Source organism: Nothobranchius furzeri, chromosome 1 (assembly GCF_043380555.1).
Source record: "Nothobranchius furzeri strain GRZ-AD chromosome 1, NfurGRZ-RIMD1, whole genome shotgun sequence".
Lineage (NCBI taxonomy): Eukaryota > Metazoa > Chordata > Actinopteri > Cyprinodontiformes > Nothobranchiidae > Nothobranchius > Nothobranchius furzeri.
This window is the reverse complement of record NC_091741.1, coordinates 62,849,881-62,866,991: the sequence shown is the minus strand read 5'-3', so window position 1 is coordinate 62,866,991 and position 17,111 is coordinate 62,849,881. Positions and strand designations below refer to the sequence as shown.

Below are 17,111 nucleotides of genomic sequence, written 5' to 3'. Positions count from 1 at the left end.
AAGTCTTAATATTGTATTGCATTAACTCATTTTGCGGTGAATGTTTATGTGAATAAAAACATGGAACATTATCTGCCTCTCTAATTTTTATTACAAAATGCACCCATAAACAGATTTATGAGTAAGAACAACGCAATGCGGAGACCTGCAATACTGAAATAACTGTGAGAGTAACAAACTATATCCTTTGCTTGTTTAAACTGAAAACCGCATGAACTTATGATGGCAAAAACCAGGAGAAAGGACTGAGTAACTTGGTCATTAGTAACCCAAAAGACAAAGTCAAAAATGTAAAAAAATAAAATGAAAATAAAGTTAATTTTAACTGATGCAGCATTCCTGAACCTGCATTTTATAATTTTATTTATTCATCTTTCGTTTTAATGTTATGATCCTGTTGTGGATGTAATACTTTACGGCAACCCGGTCTCTGCCTTTCAGAGCTGCCGGCTCTGCTTGGATGCAGGAGTCACATTCCTTTTTGTCAGGTACTTTGCAGCTTGTTATGAAATGAAGCAAGTGCCGCTCAACAGCCTTGACTTCATCATCTGTCCACTTGCACCTCGCCTTCCCAGCTGTCATAAATGGAAACAAAAAAATATCTTAATGCGAATGTAATATAAAAGAGAAAATATTCTAGTCTATAATGTGAATACAAAATGTTCTTAAACCTTAGTTTCTAATGGAGCACTTTAAAGGAGCAATAACAACAATTCATCACAAAATGGCTAAGTGAAGAATTAGAGATGTAATTTCATCTGGAGTACAGCATGAAGTCACAATCCCCCTCTCTGTGTTGATCTCCAGCCATAGACTTCGGTTTGGTTTAGAGGCAGTGCACAACAGCACACCTAGCAATCCAATCCAATCCAATTTTATTTATAGAGCGCATTTAAAAACAGCATGTCAGCTGACCAAAGCACTGCACAGAGTTAAACCTAAAAAAGCAGTGAAAAGATATTGCTTAATGCTCCTTTAAGGATGCTTGGGATAAACCATTTGAAGTGCTGTGTTCTGCTGGGAATCAAAGAAGATGAAACGGATTATGATAAAAGCTCTTAATAGTGTCATGCCTGAAAAGAATAAAGATATCTATTGATAACAAGTATATTCACTTAAAACATTTTGTATATGGGTAACTTTACCCTTTCTTGGTGCAGTGTTGCTGATGTTTTTGCGGTCCAGGGTGGTTGAGGCAGAAGTGCCTTCCATATTGTCCAGGGTGGTTGAGGCAGAAGTGCCCTCCATATTGTCCAGGGTGGTTGAGGCAGAAGTGCCCTCCATAATGTCCAGGGAAGCTGAGTAAAGTGTCTGGCTTTGGTTCCCAGATTTCTTGGTTCTTGAGCCTTTGAAAAGTAACAGTGAAATATGAGAATTAATGCATGCAATAGGTTTGTTTGCTTTTTTGTTTGCATTGTAGGGAAAGTCAGAAGTGGGCAGTGTGTAATTTTACATTTGATATGAATATTTTACATGTGAACATAATCTACTAATAATACTCATCAATACTCAGGCATCTCCCTACGAACACATTACTTGCATGCACTACCTCTCAAATTGTGTGCCTAATCTCACAGAAGTGGACCTCCTAATCCTTGTATTTAATATTTGCCTTTATATTAATTATTTATGCATTTTGCCAGACTTCAATGTATCTAGATCTCTTAGTACCATATTAATGAATGGTGTCTACCATTCTTTCTATTTTATACACTGCTGTCCCTTAAGCCCATCTAACATGACTATCAGGAACCTAATAACTGTCTCCAGTCTCAAAACTTAAAGAAATTATCACACACTGGGCAAGTCAAGATACCTTTGTGTTGTTGAGGGTCATTCACTACAGATCATACTTGTTTCAGTGAATATTATTCACAGAAGAATCTGAGTTCCTTATATCAGACTGTATAGAAACTATTTACACTGTACAGTTCTGCTACTCAACAATATGAGGACAGTGTAACACACACACTACAGTTGTTGGTCCAACCATATGAGGATGTATTCTGAAACACACACATCTCCTTCACAGCTTGAAACAATATGAGGACATGACGACTGAATACATGTAGAGTTCATGTTCCTGACTTCTAACATCTCCTGCTGTTGTCAATAAAAGCTCTAAACCCAACACTGATGTAAAGCCATCTATTTCCCCAGAAATCCAATCATATTAACTGATCAGCTTCAGGTTAAATGGACAAAAACATGTGTAAAAGGACAAAAATATTAAATTTAGTCAGAATAAAGATCAAGCAAATGCTTAAAGGGAAAGTTTGGACTAACAAATGGTATAGACAATTTCTTTCTCTTAATGCTTTTGTTGATTTGGGGAAACCTTCACTCAAACTGATTGTTTTAAAACAATCAAAGTGCATTTCATTTATGCACTAGGCCCAACTGACTCATGCACTTGATTCCAAACACAAAAATTAATGTGTGACCTGTTGGAAGAATGAAGTGGATTTTTCACTCACTTCTTGGTCTGTAGGAGTTTGGGACATGGTCTCAACACTTGGTGTCTGCAACAAAAGACAACAATATAATGTCAGAAACATTCTGTACTATGAATCCTGACTAGTTCATTAACGACAGATCATACTTGTTTCAGTGAATATTATTCACAGAAGAATCTGAGCTCCTTATATCAGACTGTATAGAAACTATTAACACTGTACAGTTCTGCTACCCAACAATATGAGAACAGTGTAACACACACACTACAGTTGTTGGTCCAACCATATGAGGACGTATTCTGAAACACACATCTCCTTCACAGCTTGAAACCATATGAGGACATGACGACTGAACACATGTAGAGTTCATGTTCCTGACTTCTAGCTTCTCCTGCTGTTGTCAATAAAAGCTCTAAACCCAACACTGATGTAAAGCCATCTATTTCCCCAGAAATCCAATCATATTAACTGATCAGCTTCAGGTTAAATGGACAAAAACATGTGTAAAAAGACAAAAATATTAAATTTAGTCAGAATAAAGATCAAGCAAATGCTTAAAGGGAAAGTTTGGACTAACAAATGGTATAGATAATTTCTTTCTCCTAATGCAAATGTTGATGTGGGGAAACTTTCAATCAAACTGATTGTTTTAATACAATCAAAGTGCATTTCATTTATGCACTAGGCCCAACTGACTCATCTAATTGATTCCAAACACAAAAATTAATGTGTGACCTGTTGGAAGAATGAAGTGGATTTTTCACTCACTTCTTGGTCTGTAGGAGTTTGGGACATGGTCTCAACACTTGGTGTCTGCAACAAAAGACAACAATATAATGTCAGAAACATTCTGTACTATGAATCCTGACTAGTTCATTAACTACAGATCATACTTGTTTCAGTGAATATTATTCACAGAAGAATCTGAGTTCCTTATATCAGACTGCATAGAAACTATTAACACTGTACAGTTCTGCTACCCAACAATATGAGGACAGTGTAACACACACACTACAGTTGTTGGTCCAACCATATGAGGACGTATTCTGAAACACACATCTCCTTCACAGCTTGAAACAATATGAGGACATGACGACTGAACACATGTAGAGTTCATGTTCCTGACTTCTAGCTTCTCCTGTTGTTGTCAATAAAAGCTCTAAACCCAACACTGATGTAAAGCCATCTATTTCCCCAGAAATCCAATCATATTAACTGATCAGCTTCAGGTTAAATGGACAAAAACATGTGCAAAAGGATAAAAATATTTAACTTAGAACAAATATCAAGCAAATGCTTAAAGGGAAAGTTTGGACTAACAAATGGTATAGACAATTTCTTTCTCCTAATGCTAATGTTGATTTGGGGAAACTTTCACTCAAACTGATTGTTTTAAAACAATCAAAGTGCATTTCATTTATGCACTAGGCCCAACTGACTCATATACTTGATTTCAAATACAAAAAATAATGTGTGACCTGTTGGAAGAATGAAGTGAATTTTCACTCACTTCTTGGTCTGTAGGAGGTTGGGACATGGTCTCAACACTTGGTGTCTGAAACAAAAGACAACAATGTAAATCCTGACTATTTCATAAACTACAGATCATACTTGTTTCAGTGAATATAATTCACAGAAGAATCTGAGTTCCTTATATCAGACTGTATAGAAACTATTAACACTGTACAGTTCTGCTACCCAACAATATGAGGACAGTGTAACACACACACTACAGTTGTTGGTCCAACCATATGAGGACGTATTCTGAAACACACATCTCCTTCACAGCTTGAAACAATATGAGGACATGACGACTGAACACATGTAGAGTTCATGTTCCTGACTTCTAGCTTCTCCTGTTGTTGTCAATAAAAGCTCTAAACCCAACATTGATGTAAAGCCATCTATTTCCCCAGAAATCCAATCATATTAACTGATCAGCTTCAGGTTAAATGGACAAAAACATGTGTAAAAGGACAAAAATATTAAACTTAGTCTGAACAAATATCAAGCAAATGCTTAAAGGGAAAGTTTGGACTAACAAATGGTATAGACAATTTCTTTCTCCTAATGCTAATGTTGATTTGGGGAAACTTTCACTGAAACTGATTGTTTTAAAACAATCAAAGTGCATTTCATTTATGCACTAGGCCCAACTGACTCATATACTTGATTTCAAATACAAAAAATAATGTGTGACCTGTTGGAAGAATGGAGTGAATTTTCACTCACTTCTTGGTCTGTAGGAGGTTGGGACATGGTCTCAACACTTGGTGTCTGAAACAAAAGACAACAATGTAAATCCTGACTAGTTCACTAACTACAGATCATACTTGTTTCAGTGAATATAATTCAAAGAAGAATCTGAGTTCCTTATATCAGACTGTATAGAAACTATTAACACTGTACAGTTCTTCTACCCAACAATATGAGGACAGTGTAACACACACACTACAGTTGTTGGTCCAACCATATGAGGACATATTCTGAAACACACATCTCCTTCACAGCTTGAAACAATATGAGGACATGACGACTGAACACATGTAGAGTTCATGTTCCTGACTTCTAGCTTCTGCTGTTGTCAATAAAAGCTCTAAACCCAACACTGATGTAAAGCCATCTATTTCCCCAGAAATCCAATCATATTAACTGATCAGCTTCAGGTTAAATGGACAAAAACATGTGTAAAAAGACAAAAATATTAAATTTAGTCAGAATAAAGATCAAGCAAATGCTTAAAGGGAAAGTTTGGACTAACAAATTGTATAGATAATTTCTTTCTCCTAATGCAAATATTGATTTGGGGAAACTTTCAATCAAACTGATTGTTTTAATACAATCAAAGTGCATTTCATTTATGCACTAGGCCCAACTGACTCATATACTTGATTCCAAACACAAAAATTAATGTGTGACCTGTTGGGAGAATGAAGTGGATTTTTCACTCACTTCTTGGTCTGTAGGAGTTTGGGACATGGTCTCAACACTTGGTGTCTGAAACAAAAGACAACAATATAATGTCAGAAACATTGTGTACTATGAATCCTGACTAGTTCATTAACTACAGATCATACTTGTTTCAGTGAATATTATTCACAGAAGAATCTGAGTTCCTTATATCAGACTGTATAGAAACTATTAACACTGTACAGTTCTGCTACCTAACAATATGAGGACAGTGTAACACACACACTACAGTTGTTGGTCCAACCATATGAGGACGTATTCTGAAACACACATCTCCTTCACAGCTTGAAACCATATGAGGACATGACGACTGAACACATGTAGAGTTCATGTTCCTGACTTCTAGCTTCTCCTGCTGTTGTCAATAAAAGCTCTAAACCCAACACTGATGTAAAGCCATCTATTTCCCCAGAAATCCAATCATGTTAACTGATCAGCTTCAGGTTAAATGGACAAAAACATGTGTAAAAAGACAAAAATATTAAATTTAGTCAGAATAAAGATCAAGCAAACGCTTAAAGGGAAAGTTTGAACTAAAAAATGGTATAGATAATTTCTTTCTCCTAATGCAAATGTTGATTTGGGGAAACTTTCAATCAAACTGATTGTTTTAAAACAATCAAAGTGCATTTCATTTATGCACTAGGCCCAACTGACTCATATACTTGATTTCAAATACAAAAAATAATGTGTGACCTGTTGGAAGAATGAAGTGGATTTTCCACTCACTTCTTGGTCTGTAGGAGGTTGGGACATGGTCTCAACACTTGGTGTCTGAAACAAAAGACAACAATGTAAATCCTGACTAGTTCATTAACTACAGATCATACTTGTTTCAGTGAATATAATTCACAGAAGAATCTGAGTTCCTCATATCAGACTGTATAGAAACTATTAACACTGTACAGTTCTGCTACCCAACAATATGAGGACAGTGTAACACACACACTACAGTTGTTGGTCCAACCATATGAGGACGTATTCTGAAACACACATCTCCATCACAGCTTGAAACAATATGAGGACATGACGACTGAACACATGTAGAGTTCATGTTCCTGACTTCTAGCTTCTCCTGTTGTTGTCAATAAAAGCTCTAAACCCAACACTGATGTAAAGCCATCTATTTCCCCAGCAATCCAATCATATTAACTGATCAGCTTCAGGTTAAATGGACAAAAACATGTGTAAAAGGACAAAAATATTAAACTTAGTCAGAACAAATATCAAGCAAATGCTTAAAGGGAAAGTTTGGACTAACAAATGGTATAGACAATTTCTTTCTCCTAATGCTAATGTTGATTTGGGGAAACTTTCACTCAAACTGATTGTTTTAAAACAATCAAAGTGCATTTCATTTATGCACTAGGCCCAACTGACTCATATACCTGATTTCAAATACAAAAAATAATGTGTGACCTGTTGGAAGAATGAAGTGAATTTTCACTCACTTCTTGGTCTGTAGGAGGTTGGGACGTGGTCTCAACACTTGGTGTCTGAAACAAAAGACAACAATGTAAATCCTGACTAGTTCATTAGCTACAGATCATACTTGTTTCAGTGAACATTATTCACAGAAGAATCTGAGTTCCTCATATCAGACTGTATAGAAACTAATAACACTGTACAGTTCTGCTACCCAACAATATGAGGACAGTGTAACACACACACACTACAGTTGTTGGTCCAACCATATGAGGATGTTTTCTGAAACACACACATCTCCTTTACAGCTTGAATCAATATGAGGACATGACGACTGAACACATGTAGAGTTCATGTTCCTGACTTCTAGCTCCTCCTGCTGTTGTCAATAAAAGCTCTAAACCCAACACTGATGTAAAGCCATCTATTTCCCCAGAAATCCAATCATATTAACTGATCAGCTTCAGGTTAAATGGACTAAAACATGTGTAAAAGGACAAAAATATTAAATTTAGTCAGAATAAAGATCAAGCAAATGCTTACAGGGAAAGCTTGGACTAACAAATGGTATAGACAATTTCTTTCTCCTAATGCTAGTGTTGATTTGGGGAAACTTTCACTCAAACAGATTGTTTTAAAACAATCAAAGTGCATTTCATTTATGCACTAGGCCCAACTGACTCATATACTTGATTTCAAATACAAAAAATAATGTGTGACCTGTTGGAAGAATGAAATGAATTTTTCACTCACTTCTTGGTCTGTAGGAGGTTGGGACATGGTCTCAACACTTGGCGTCTGAAACAAAAGACAACAATATAATGTCAAACATTCTGTACTATAAATCCTGACTAGTTCATTAACTACAGATCATACTTGTTTCAGTGAATATTATTCACAGAAGAATCTGAGTTCCTTATATCAGACTGTATAGAAACTATTAACACTGTACAGTTCTGCTACCCAACAATATGAGGACAGTGTAACACACACACTACAGTTGTTGGTCCAACCATATGAGGACCTATTCTGAAACACACATCTCCTTCACAGCTTGAAACAATATGAGGACATGACGACTGAACACATGTAGAGTTCATGTTCCTGACTTCTAGCTTCTCCTGCTGTTGTCAATAAAAGCTCTAAACCCAACACTGACGTAAAGCTATCTATTTCCCCAGAAATCCAATCATATTAACTGATCAGCTTTAGGTTAAATGGAGAAAAACATGTGTAAAAGGACAAAAATATTAAATTTAGTTAGAATAAAGATCAAGCAAATGCTTAAAGGGAAAGTTTGGACTAACAAATGGTATAGACAATTTCTTTCTCCTAATGCTAATGTTGATTTGGGGAAACTTTCACTCAAACTGATTGTTTTAACACAATCAAAGTGCATTTCATTTATGCACTAGGCCCAACTGACTCATATACTTGATTCCAAACACAAAAATTAATGTGTGACCTGTTGGAAGAATGAAGTGGATTTTTCACTCACTTCTTGGTCTGTAGGAGTTTGGGACATGGTCTCAACACTTGGTGTCTGAAACAAAAGACAACAATGTAAATCCTGACTAGTTCATTAGCTACAGATCATTCTTATTTCAGTGAATATAATTCACAGAAGAATCTGAGTTCCTTATATCAGACTGTATAGAAACTATTAACACTGTACAGTTCTGCTACCCAAAAATATGAGGACAGTGTAACACACACACTACAGTTGTTGGTCCAACCATATGAGGACGTATTCTGAAACACACACATCTCCTTCACAGCTTGAAACAATACGAGGACATGACGACTGAACACATGTAAAGTTCATGTTCCTGACTTCTAACATCTGCTGTTGTCAATAAAAGCTCTAAACCCAACACTGATGTAAAGCCATCTATTTCCCCAGAAATCCAATCATGTAAACTGATCAGCTTCAGGTTAAATGGACAAAAACATGTGTAAAAGGGCAAAAATATTAAATTTAGACAGAATAAAGATCAAGCAAATGCTTAAAGGGGAAGTTTGGACTAACAAATGGTATAGACAATTTCTTTCTCTTAATGCGTTTGTTGATTTGGGGAAACTTTCACTCAAACTGATTGTTTTAATACAATCAACGTGCATTTCATTCATGCACTAGGCCCAACTGACTCATATACTTGATTCCAAATACAAAAAATAATGTGTGACCTGTTGGAAGAATGAAGATCTATTGAGTTGTAAGTGATCTGAACGTTTCATGATGATAGCCCCAAGCACAATTTCACATTATTCTGGGTCCAGTTCACTGAAAAAATCTTCAATCAGGCTGAAAAATCACAGGAAAGTAGAATCTATTGAGTTATAAGTGATTCCAACGTTTCATGATGATAGCTCAGTCCTAATGGGGTCAAATGATGTCACAAAGGTCACCGGATCACTTATGCCTTAAAGGCCTGCTTACAAAAACAGCTTTGGGGGCTTATAACTTGGCTTCTGAATGTCCTAGAGAGATCAGCTTGGTTTTAAATTACTCCAATTAACAGCCCCTATTAGCTCTTATGGTTTTAAAATGGGACACAGAATTATGTTGCACCAAGCACAATTTCACATATTTCTGGTTGCATATCTGTGATACAAGCTCCAATCTGTCTGAAATTAACATATGTTGGACATGTGAGGTCAAGGAGCATATCAGTTGCAAGTCTGTAGGTTGAAGAGAACCCTGTTTTTCAGCTGAAATCCATCATTTTTTCTGACCTCTGACCCAGAACAGCACCAGAACAATGAGCTACAGCTACCAAACTGCCTGGGCTAGCTCGGGGTGACGGCGGCGTGCCAAATCGACGTTTGTTTGGTGAAAATCGGTTGAGAAATGCCACTTTGCCGAGCACGGCAAAAAAGGCGAGAAAAGTGCCATCCGGCCCCAAACGGACACTTAACACGATGCGACCGACACAAATTTGAAATCTATGGTTCGGACCAGCACTGGGGTAAAACAAAAAAATGTTCGTGAGCCTCGGATCAACGATGGCCGAACGGCAGCCAAAAAGGGGCTCAAATCTTGGCCAGGCTTCATTTGGGGCCTAGGGTTTTGTCCGTTGCTTTTAATTAATTAAAAATAGTTAAATTCTACGTAGGGACATGAAATTCACATATGTTGTAAATAAGCACATGCCGAATCATAATTTCTAAGATGCGTCACGCTACGTCGCTCACTGACCGAGTTCGGCCACTAGGGGGCGCAGTCAAAAAAAATTCACTCTCTGGTTCGGAAGTCCGGTACGAGAGCAAAAATCTACTCGCCTTTTTGATAGCCCTCACGGCGCTAGAATTGCGCCATTGCAAACTTGCAAAAATCGCGCGCTTTGGGGGGGCTATATCTCCGGAACCACAAAATATTTTGCCACCAAACCACCTCGGGTGGACTAGTGCTTGGCCCCCGAACCACATATCCGAAGATGGCGCCGCTGGCACCAGCAGAACTTTTTTTTTCCACTTTGTAACAGCAAAACACAAGTCCTCTTTGAGGCATTACGTCTCAGAGGACATTTTTTGGCCTAACTCGGAAGCGACTTTTTTTTTCTTTTCAATTTTGACAGCGGATTATGATTGCTTGGCACCACGGGGACCACCTCTCCAAAAACGGGACGGATCGGGCGTTTGCTTGAGGAGCTGTGGCCAAAAAAGAGCGTGACCTCTGGCGACCTAGGGTTCAGAAAAGCACCGGAACAACGAGCTACGGCTACCAAACTGCCTGGGCTAGTTCGGGGTGACGGCAGCATGCCAAATCAATGTTTGTTTTGTTAAAATCGGTTGAGAAATGCCACTTTGCCGAGCACATGGCAAAAAAGGAGGGAACACTGCCGTCCGGCCCCAAACGGACGCTTTACACGATGCGACCGGCACAAATTCAAATTCTGTGGTTCGGGCCAGTGGTGGGATGCACCAGAAGAATTTTCGGGCGCCTCGGACCAACGTGGGCTGAACGGCAGACGAAAAGGGTCTCAAGTGACAGAAGGCCGCAAACAAAGCCTGAGCTAAATTTTCACACTTTCGGGCCGCCGTTTGAATTCAGTCAGGCGTAGCCGCACGAAATTGTTTGTGGTGCATCCCGGCTACCATCTCATCGAAGCACGTCGAAATTGCGGCCGTCGGACCTTTTCGAGGGCCCTTTCGGGACGCGTGTCCAATTGGATATAGTCAGGTAGTGTCCGGTTACACCTTTGTGGGCTTATAACTTGGCTTCAGAATATCCTAGAGAGGTCAGGTTGATTTTAAAATACTCCAAGTAATGGTCTATATCTGGAACAGAAGGAATGGAGTCATTACCACTTATGGGTTTTAAATGGCACCCAGAATTATGTCGCACAAAGCACAAATTCACATATTTCAGGGTTCAGTTCTCTGACAAAGCTTCAATCAGGCTGAAACATCACAGGAAGGTAGAATCTATTGAGTTATAAGTGATTCCAACGGTTCATGATGATAGCTCATTCCTAATGTGGTCAAATGATGTCACAAAGGTCATCGGATCACTTGTTCTTTAAAGGCGTGGTTCCTAACACACATTTGCGGGCTTATAACTTTTCTTCTGAATGTCCTAGAGAGCTCAGATCTGGTTTTTAAATGGCACCCAGAATTATGTCGCACAAAGCCCAATTTCACATACTTCTGGGTCCATTTGTGTGAAAACAAGGTCCAATCAGGCTGAAACATCACGTGAAAGTATAATCTATGGAGTTGTAAGTGATCTGAACGTTTCATGATGATAGCACATTCCTAAGGGGGTCAAACCATGTCCCAAAGGTCACCGGGCGTGGTTTCACTTGAAGGCCGGTTTCCAAAAACAGCTTTGGTGGCTCATAACTTTTCTTCCAATTTTTCACTCACTTCTTGGTCTGTAGGAGTTTGGGACAATGTCTCAACACTTGGTGTCTGCAACAAAAGACAACAATATAATGTCAGAAACATTCTGTACTATGAATCCTGTCTAGTTCATTAACTACAGATCATACTTGTTTCAGTGAATATTATTCACAGAAGAATCTGAGTTCCTTATATCAGACTGTATAGAAACTATTAACACTGTACAGTTCTGCTACCCAACACTATGAGGACAGTGTAACACACACACTACAGTTGTTGGTCCAACCATATGAGGACGTATTCTGAAACACACACATCTCCTTCACAGCTTGAAACAATATGAGGACATGACGACTGAACACATGTAGAGTTCATGTTCCTGACTTCTAGCTTCTCCTGCTGTTGTCAATAAAAGCTCTAAACCCAACACTGATGTAAAGCCATCTAATTCCCCAGAAATCCAATCATATTAACTGATCAGCTTCATGTTAAATGGACAAAAATGTGTAAAAGGACAAAAATATTAAATTTAGTCAGAATAAAGATCAAGCAAATGCTTAAAGGGAAAGCTTGGACTAACAAATGGTATAGACAATTTCTTTCTCCTAATGCAAATGTTGATTTGGGGAAACTTTCACTCATACTGATTGTTTTAAAACAATCAAAGTGCATTTCATTTATGCACTAGGCCCAACTGACTCATATACTTGATTTCAAATACAAAAAATAATGTGTGACCTGTTGGAAGAATGAAATGAATTTTTCACTCACTTCTTGGTCTGTAGGAGGTTGGGACATGGTCTCAACACTTGGCGTCTGAAACAAAAGACAACAATATAATGTCAAACATTCTGTACTATGAATCCTGACTAGTTAATTAACTACAGATCATACTTGTTTCAGTGAATATTATTCACAGAAGAATCTGAGTTCCTTATATCAGACTGTATAGAAACTATTAACACTGTACAGTTCTGCTACCCAACAATATGAGGACAGTGTAACACACACACACTACAGTTGTTGGTCCAACCATATGAGAACGTATTCTGAAACACACACATCTCCTTCACAGCTTGAAACAATATGAGGACATGATGACTGAACACATGTAGAGTTCATGTTCCTGACTTCTAGCTTCTCCTGCTGTTGTCAATAAAAGTTCTAAACCCAACACTGATGTAAAGCCATCTATTTCCCCAGAAATCCAATCATGTAAACTGATCAGCTTCAGGTTAAATGGACAAAAACATGTGTAAAGGGACAAAAATGTCAAATTTTGTTAATAAAAGCTCTAAACCCAGCACTGATCTACTCTGGTCTTCATAACTAGAATAACCATCTATGTTTTCATCTACTAATATTTAACATTTCTTGTACTGCACAATCTGTAAAGAGGATTTGCTTACCAGAGCTCGCCATGGCCACATAGATTCTCCATAGTCATGGGTGATTTCACTCTCTGCTTGGATATTGTCAATAGCAAACAAGCAGAGATGAGGTTTATCCTGGACTGCCAGCTCTTTCATCTTGCAGTTTGGGTACTTGTGGTCATCAGTAACCAGCCGGCCAAGTGAGTCGTCTTCACGGGAGGCATCAATGCTAAAAGTGAAGAAAAGAACATATGATTTCTTCACTAAAAACATAATGTTGTGAAGAACAACTGATATTGTATATGCCTTTACTTACCACCATGTGTTATTTTTCCATTTAAAATCAAATAGGAAAGCAGTTTGCTTTTCTGTGTACTTTTTCTGCCGCTTGTCCCGTTCATGTTCTGAGATAAGCTCCCCACTGTACTCGACCACAAAGGATCCCTTTTCAATTGGTTCAGAGGCAAATACACCATGTCCTAATACAAGATGTTCAATAAGTAGTGTTAAGTAATACAATCCAAATCAGGTTTACTGCAGCTGATCAGCCACTGACAAAACATGCAGAACAAACAATCATAAAATGTTTTAATTGTGAGGGGATTATCTAGATGCTTACGTTCATGGATTCAACAAATGAGTTGAAACAATAAATAAATACCAATAATAAAAAAAAAATTTAAAATATTTTGCAATAAATTTGAAATACATGGAAATGTAAAACAGTTTTAATCTAGATAGATAACTTTATTGATCAATTTGGGAGGTTCCCTCAGGGAAACTGAAACAATTGTTATATATTACTAAATATTATAATAAACATTAGTTGCAGCTCCGGTAATATTCATGCAGCAGCCATAAGGAACAACATATAACATACCTTTATAGTCATTGATCCATTGGGCCTTTAAACAAGGCTTGTCACTTCCAGATAAAATAAAGTGAGCAGCCTCTGCTTCAGAAAGGTGTCAATGGGAAGAAGTCTTTCAACCAGATGTCATCAAAAACACTGCTCCTGCGTAAGTACCCATTTTAAAATGTTCACACATTTTTCTGGGTCAACAATATGTGCTCCACTACGACAGCTCTTGCCACCAGCCAGTTCATACCTTTGCTATTCACACACTGAGGTATTGTTTCCAGCGTTTCACTTTTTATAAACGCTACACAGCGTCAATATAAACTTGTAGAGCTACTTCTTAAGCTGGTCTAATAAAAGAAGAAATATTATTCAGAGCTTTAGTTGACAAATTATTTTCTGCTTACAGAAAGATATTAGTGGAGATTGTGGCCTGTTACAATAGTAAATTGTGGTGATGGATGATGATTAAAATGTAAATCTGCTTTTGTGATTGCAGATTCTATGAGAAAAAAAATCCCATCTCCCGCAGTTCCACTGACCACGACATATGTAAACATGCTATCCGCTGGTTTAACTTGGCAGCAGATCGAGACTGCTCAAGGCGACGTAGTTGTATACAAGAAATTCAACCCGCTGACCAGCATTCATCTTTATAACATAAATTACAGTCTGGTAACAGTTTTTTAATACTGTTTGCATTACTATTATTGTACTTTATACTTTGCTTGCACATGCAACAAACCATTTTTTTATACAGTTTGTATTACTATTATACTTTATACTTGCACATGTAACACAGTTTTTATACAGTTTGTATTACTATTATACTTTATGTATTACTATTATACTTTATACTTGCACATGTAACACAGTTTTTATACAGTTTGTATTACTATTATACTTTATGTATTACTATTATACTTTATACTTGCACATGTAACAGTTTTTTATACAGTTTGTATTACTATTATACTTTGCTTGCACATGTAACACAGTTTTTAATACAGTTTGTATTACTATTATACTTTATACTTCCACATGTAACACAGTTTTTTAATACAGTTTGTATTACTATTATATATATATATATATATATAGTTTACAATTTGTAATAGGTAAAACAGCTCCTGTATATATATACTTCCTGTTAAAAGGGAGTTTTTCCTTCCCACTGTCGCCAAAGTGCTTGCTCATAGGTGGTCACATGATTGGGTTTTTCTCGGTACCTATTAAGCGCCTTGAGGTGACTTTGTTTGTTATTTGGCGCTATATAAATAAAATTGAATTGAAATTGAATTGTACTGCTGCATACTGTGATATTTACAGTTGCTTAGTTAATTAAATGACTTAATTACTCACTTTTATCTACTAATTGAATTACTAAATGAAGCTGGAATTGTGCATTCTGCAGTTTTAATAGTGTATTAGTGTTTAAAGAAACAATATGCATTTTATACTATATTGTAAAAAGTATAAGGTAAGTTGAATTTAAAATATAATTAATGAAGAGTTGACTTTTTTCATCAATTTATTTATTAACCTTTATTTAACCAGGAAGATCCCATTGAGGTTAAAAACCTCTTTTTCAAGGGAGACCTGGCCAAGATAGGCAGCAGCAGGTGTCTCACATTTACAGAGGTTACTCAAACACATGCAACAATAAGTGAAAGACTACAAATAAAATAAAATTCAATTAAAAAAATAAAAAGTCAGTTAAAATGACAGTCAATCTAATTGAAACAGTTTCATGTTATGGACTTGGGCTCAATGATTCGTAGTTTAGATTTAAAAGCACTAAATGCAATGAATTCAGTCATCTTCCAGTCCTTCTGCAGTTTGTTCCAAGCCAAGGGTGCTAAATGGACAAAAGCTTTTTTACCAAGTTCAGTTCGGGCAAATAGAGCAGAAAGCAACAAGTAACCATGCGCACAAAGAGAATACCGACCAGCATGTTTCATTGCAAGCAGGGAACATATATAAGAAGGCAGCAACCCAAGTATTGCCTTATATATAAAACTGTATAAATGAGAGTTCCTCCGACTTAACAAAGCAGGTCATCCTACCTGAGAGTATAACTCACAATGGTGAGTCTGAAATTTATGGTTAGTGATGAACCTCAGAGAAGCATGATACACAGAATCAACCATTCAAAGACATTGAGCAGAAGCATTCATATATAGAATATCACCATAATCCAGCACAGGCAAGAATGTTGCAGCAACAAGCAGCTTCTTTGTATTAAAAGAGAAACACAACTTATTTTGAAAGTAAAATCTCAGTTTTAACTTCAGGTTTTTCCACAAGATTCTCTACATGTGGTTTGAAGGTGAGCAAGTCATCAATTAAAATCCCCAGATATTTATATATGTGAACCATCTCTTGTTTTATTACCTTCAAGAGTGGTTACTGATGGGATTATTTGGGCCAAATTCCTTGATTTAGAAAACAGCATGAGCTTTGTTTTGTCTGCGTTGAGAACAAGTTTAAGCAGAAGTAATGAGTGCTGGACAGCAAAAAAGGCTTTCTGCAAGGAGTCAATGGCTTGGACAAGAGTTGAACCACAGCTGTAAATAACAGTATCATCAGCATAGAAGTGCAAGTTTGCATCTGGCACATTTAGACTAAGATTGTTTACGTAAATGATAAATAGAAGTGGTTGATAATATCCACCTTGGATAACAAGCTGCGCACATTAAGATGAACTATCTTCAGCTCAATTTAGGATTTAAATTCAGATGGTGTCTGACTACATTGCAGCTCAGGGCCTGGGTTAGGTTGTACATTACCAGATTAGAGCAGTAGTAAGACGATCAGAAGTCTATGATTTGTAACATTACTTATTGATTTTGACTTGTGAAATGTTGAAACAAAGCAGGATTTTTCATAATTAATTTTGTAATTTTACAAAGCAAGAAGGTTTTGAAGATGAGGTAAATCTTTCTGTAGTTCAAATGATAAATTAATGTCCTGTTTCAAATACATTGGAAATTGTACAGGATGTATAGCAGCAGTGACGCATGTAGATCTGCCATGTCTCGCAGAGTGGGGACACTGTTTAATGTTCTCATCTTAGAGAATTTGAGTGTCCAAAGGCCCCCCACAGCCAATAAGCAAAGTAAAGTTATTTTAAAAAGCCATTATCCAAAACACACAATGATTGTTGATGCTGAATTAAATAGG

At 37.1% G+C, this 17,111-nt stretch overlaps 2 protein-coding genes across 2 annotated transcripts in view; both read right to left on the bottom strand.

Moving 5' to 3' along the window:
* Positions 1–17,111, bottom strand: part of aldh1l2 (aldehyde dehydrogenase 1 family, member L2) — a 38,947-nt gene that overhangs the window by 6,154 nt on the left and 15,682 nt on the right. The window lies entirely within an intron of this gene.
* On the bottom strand, positions 380–16,999 carry LOC139072252 (uncharacterized). Its single transcript, XM_070555853.1, has 17 exons — positions 16,926–16,999; positions 16,323–16,495; positions 13,386–13,548; positions 13,106–13,298; positions 12,468–12,512; positions 11,721–11,765; positions 8,350–8,394; positions 7,605–7,649; positions 6,878–6,922; positions 6,123–6,200; positions 5,409–5,453; positions 4,689–4,733; positions 3,967–4,011; positions 3,225–3,269; positions 2,478–2,522; positions 1,146–1,346; positions 380–575 (listed from the first exon to the last, which is right to left on the bottom strand). Exons 1-17 carry the CDS (start codon positions 16,997–16,999, stop codon positions 504–506), a joined length of 1,404 nt encoding a protein of 467 aa, XP_070411954.1. The 3' UTR covers positions 380–503.

What these genes read in the sequence shown, in the direction of transcription:
- LOC139072252 (XM_070555853.1), bottom strand. Translation starts at nt 16,999, where the DNA reads ATGAGAACATTAAACAGTGTCCCCACTCTGCGAGACATGGCAGATCTA. An exon ending in AACCTCCTACAGACCAAGAA is followed by an intron (nt 11,766 to 12,467) that starts GTGAGTGAAAAA and finishes CTTTTGTTGCAG; the next exon opens with ACACCAAGTGTTGAGACATT. An exon ending in AACCTCCTACAGACCAAGAA is followed by an intron (nt 4,012 to 4,688) that starts GTGAGTGAAAAT and finishes CTTTTGTTTCAG; the next exon opens with ACACCAAGTGTTGAGACCAT.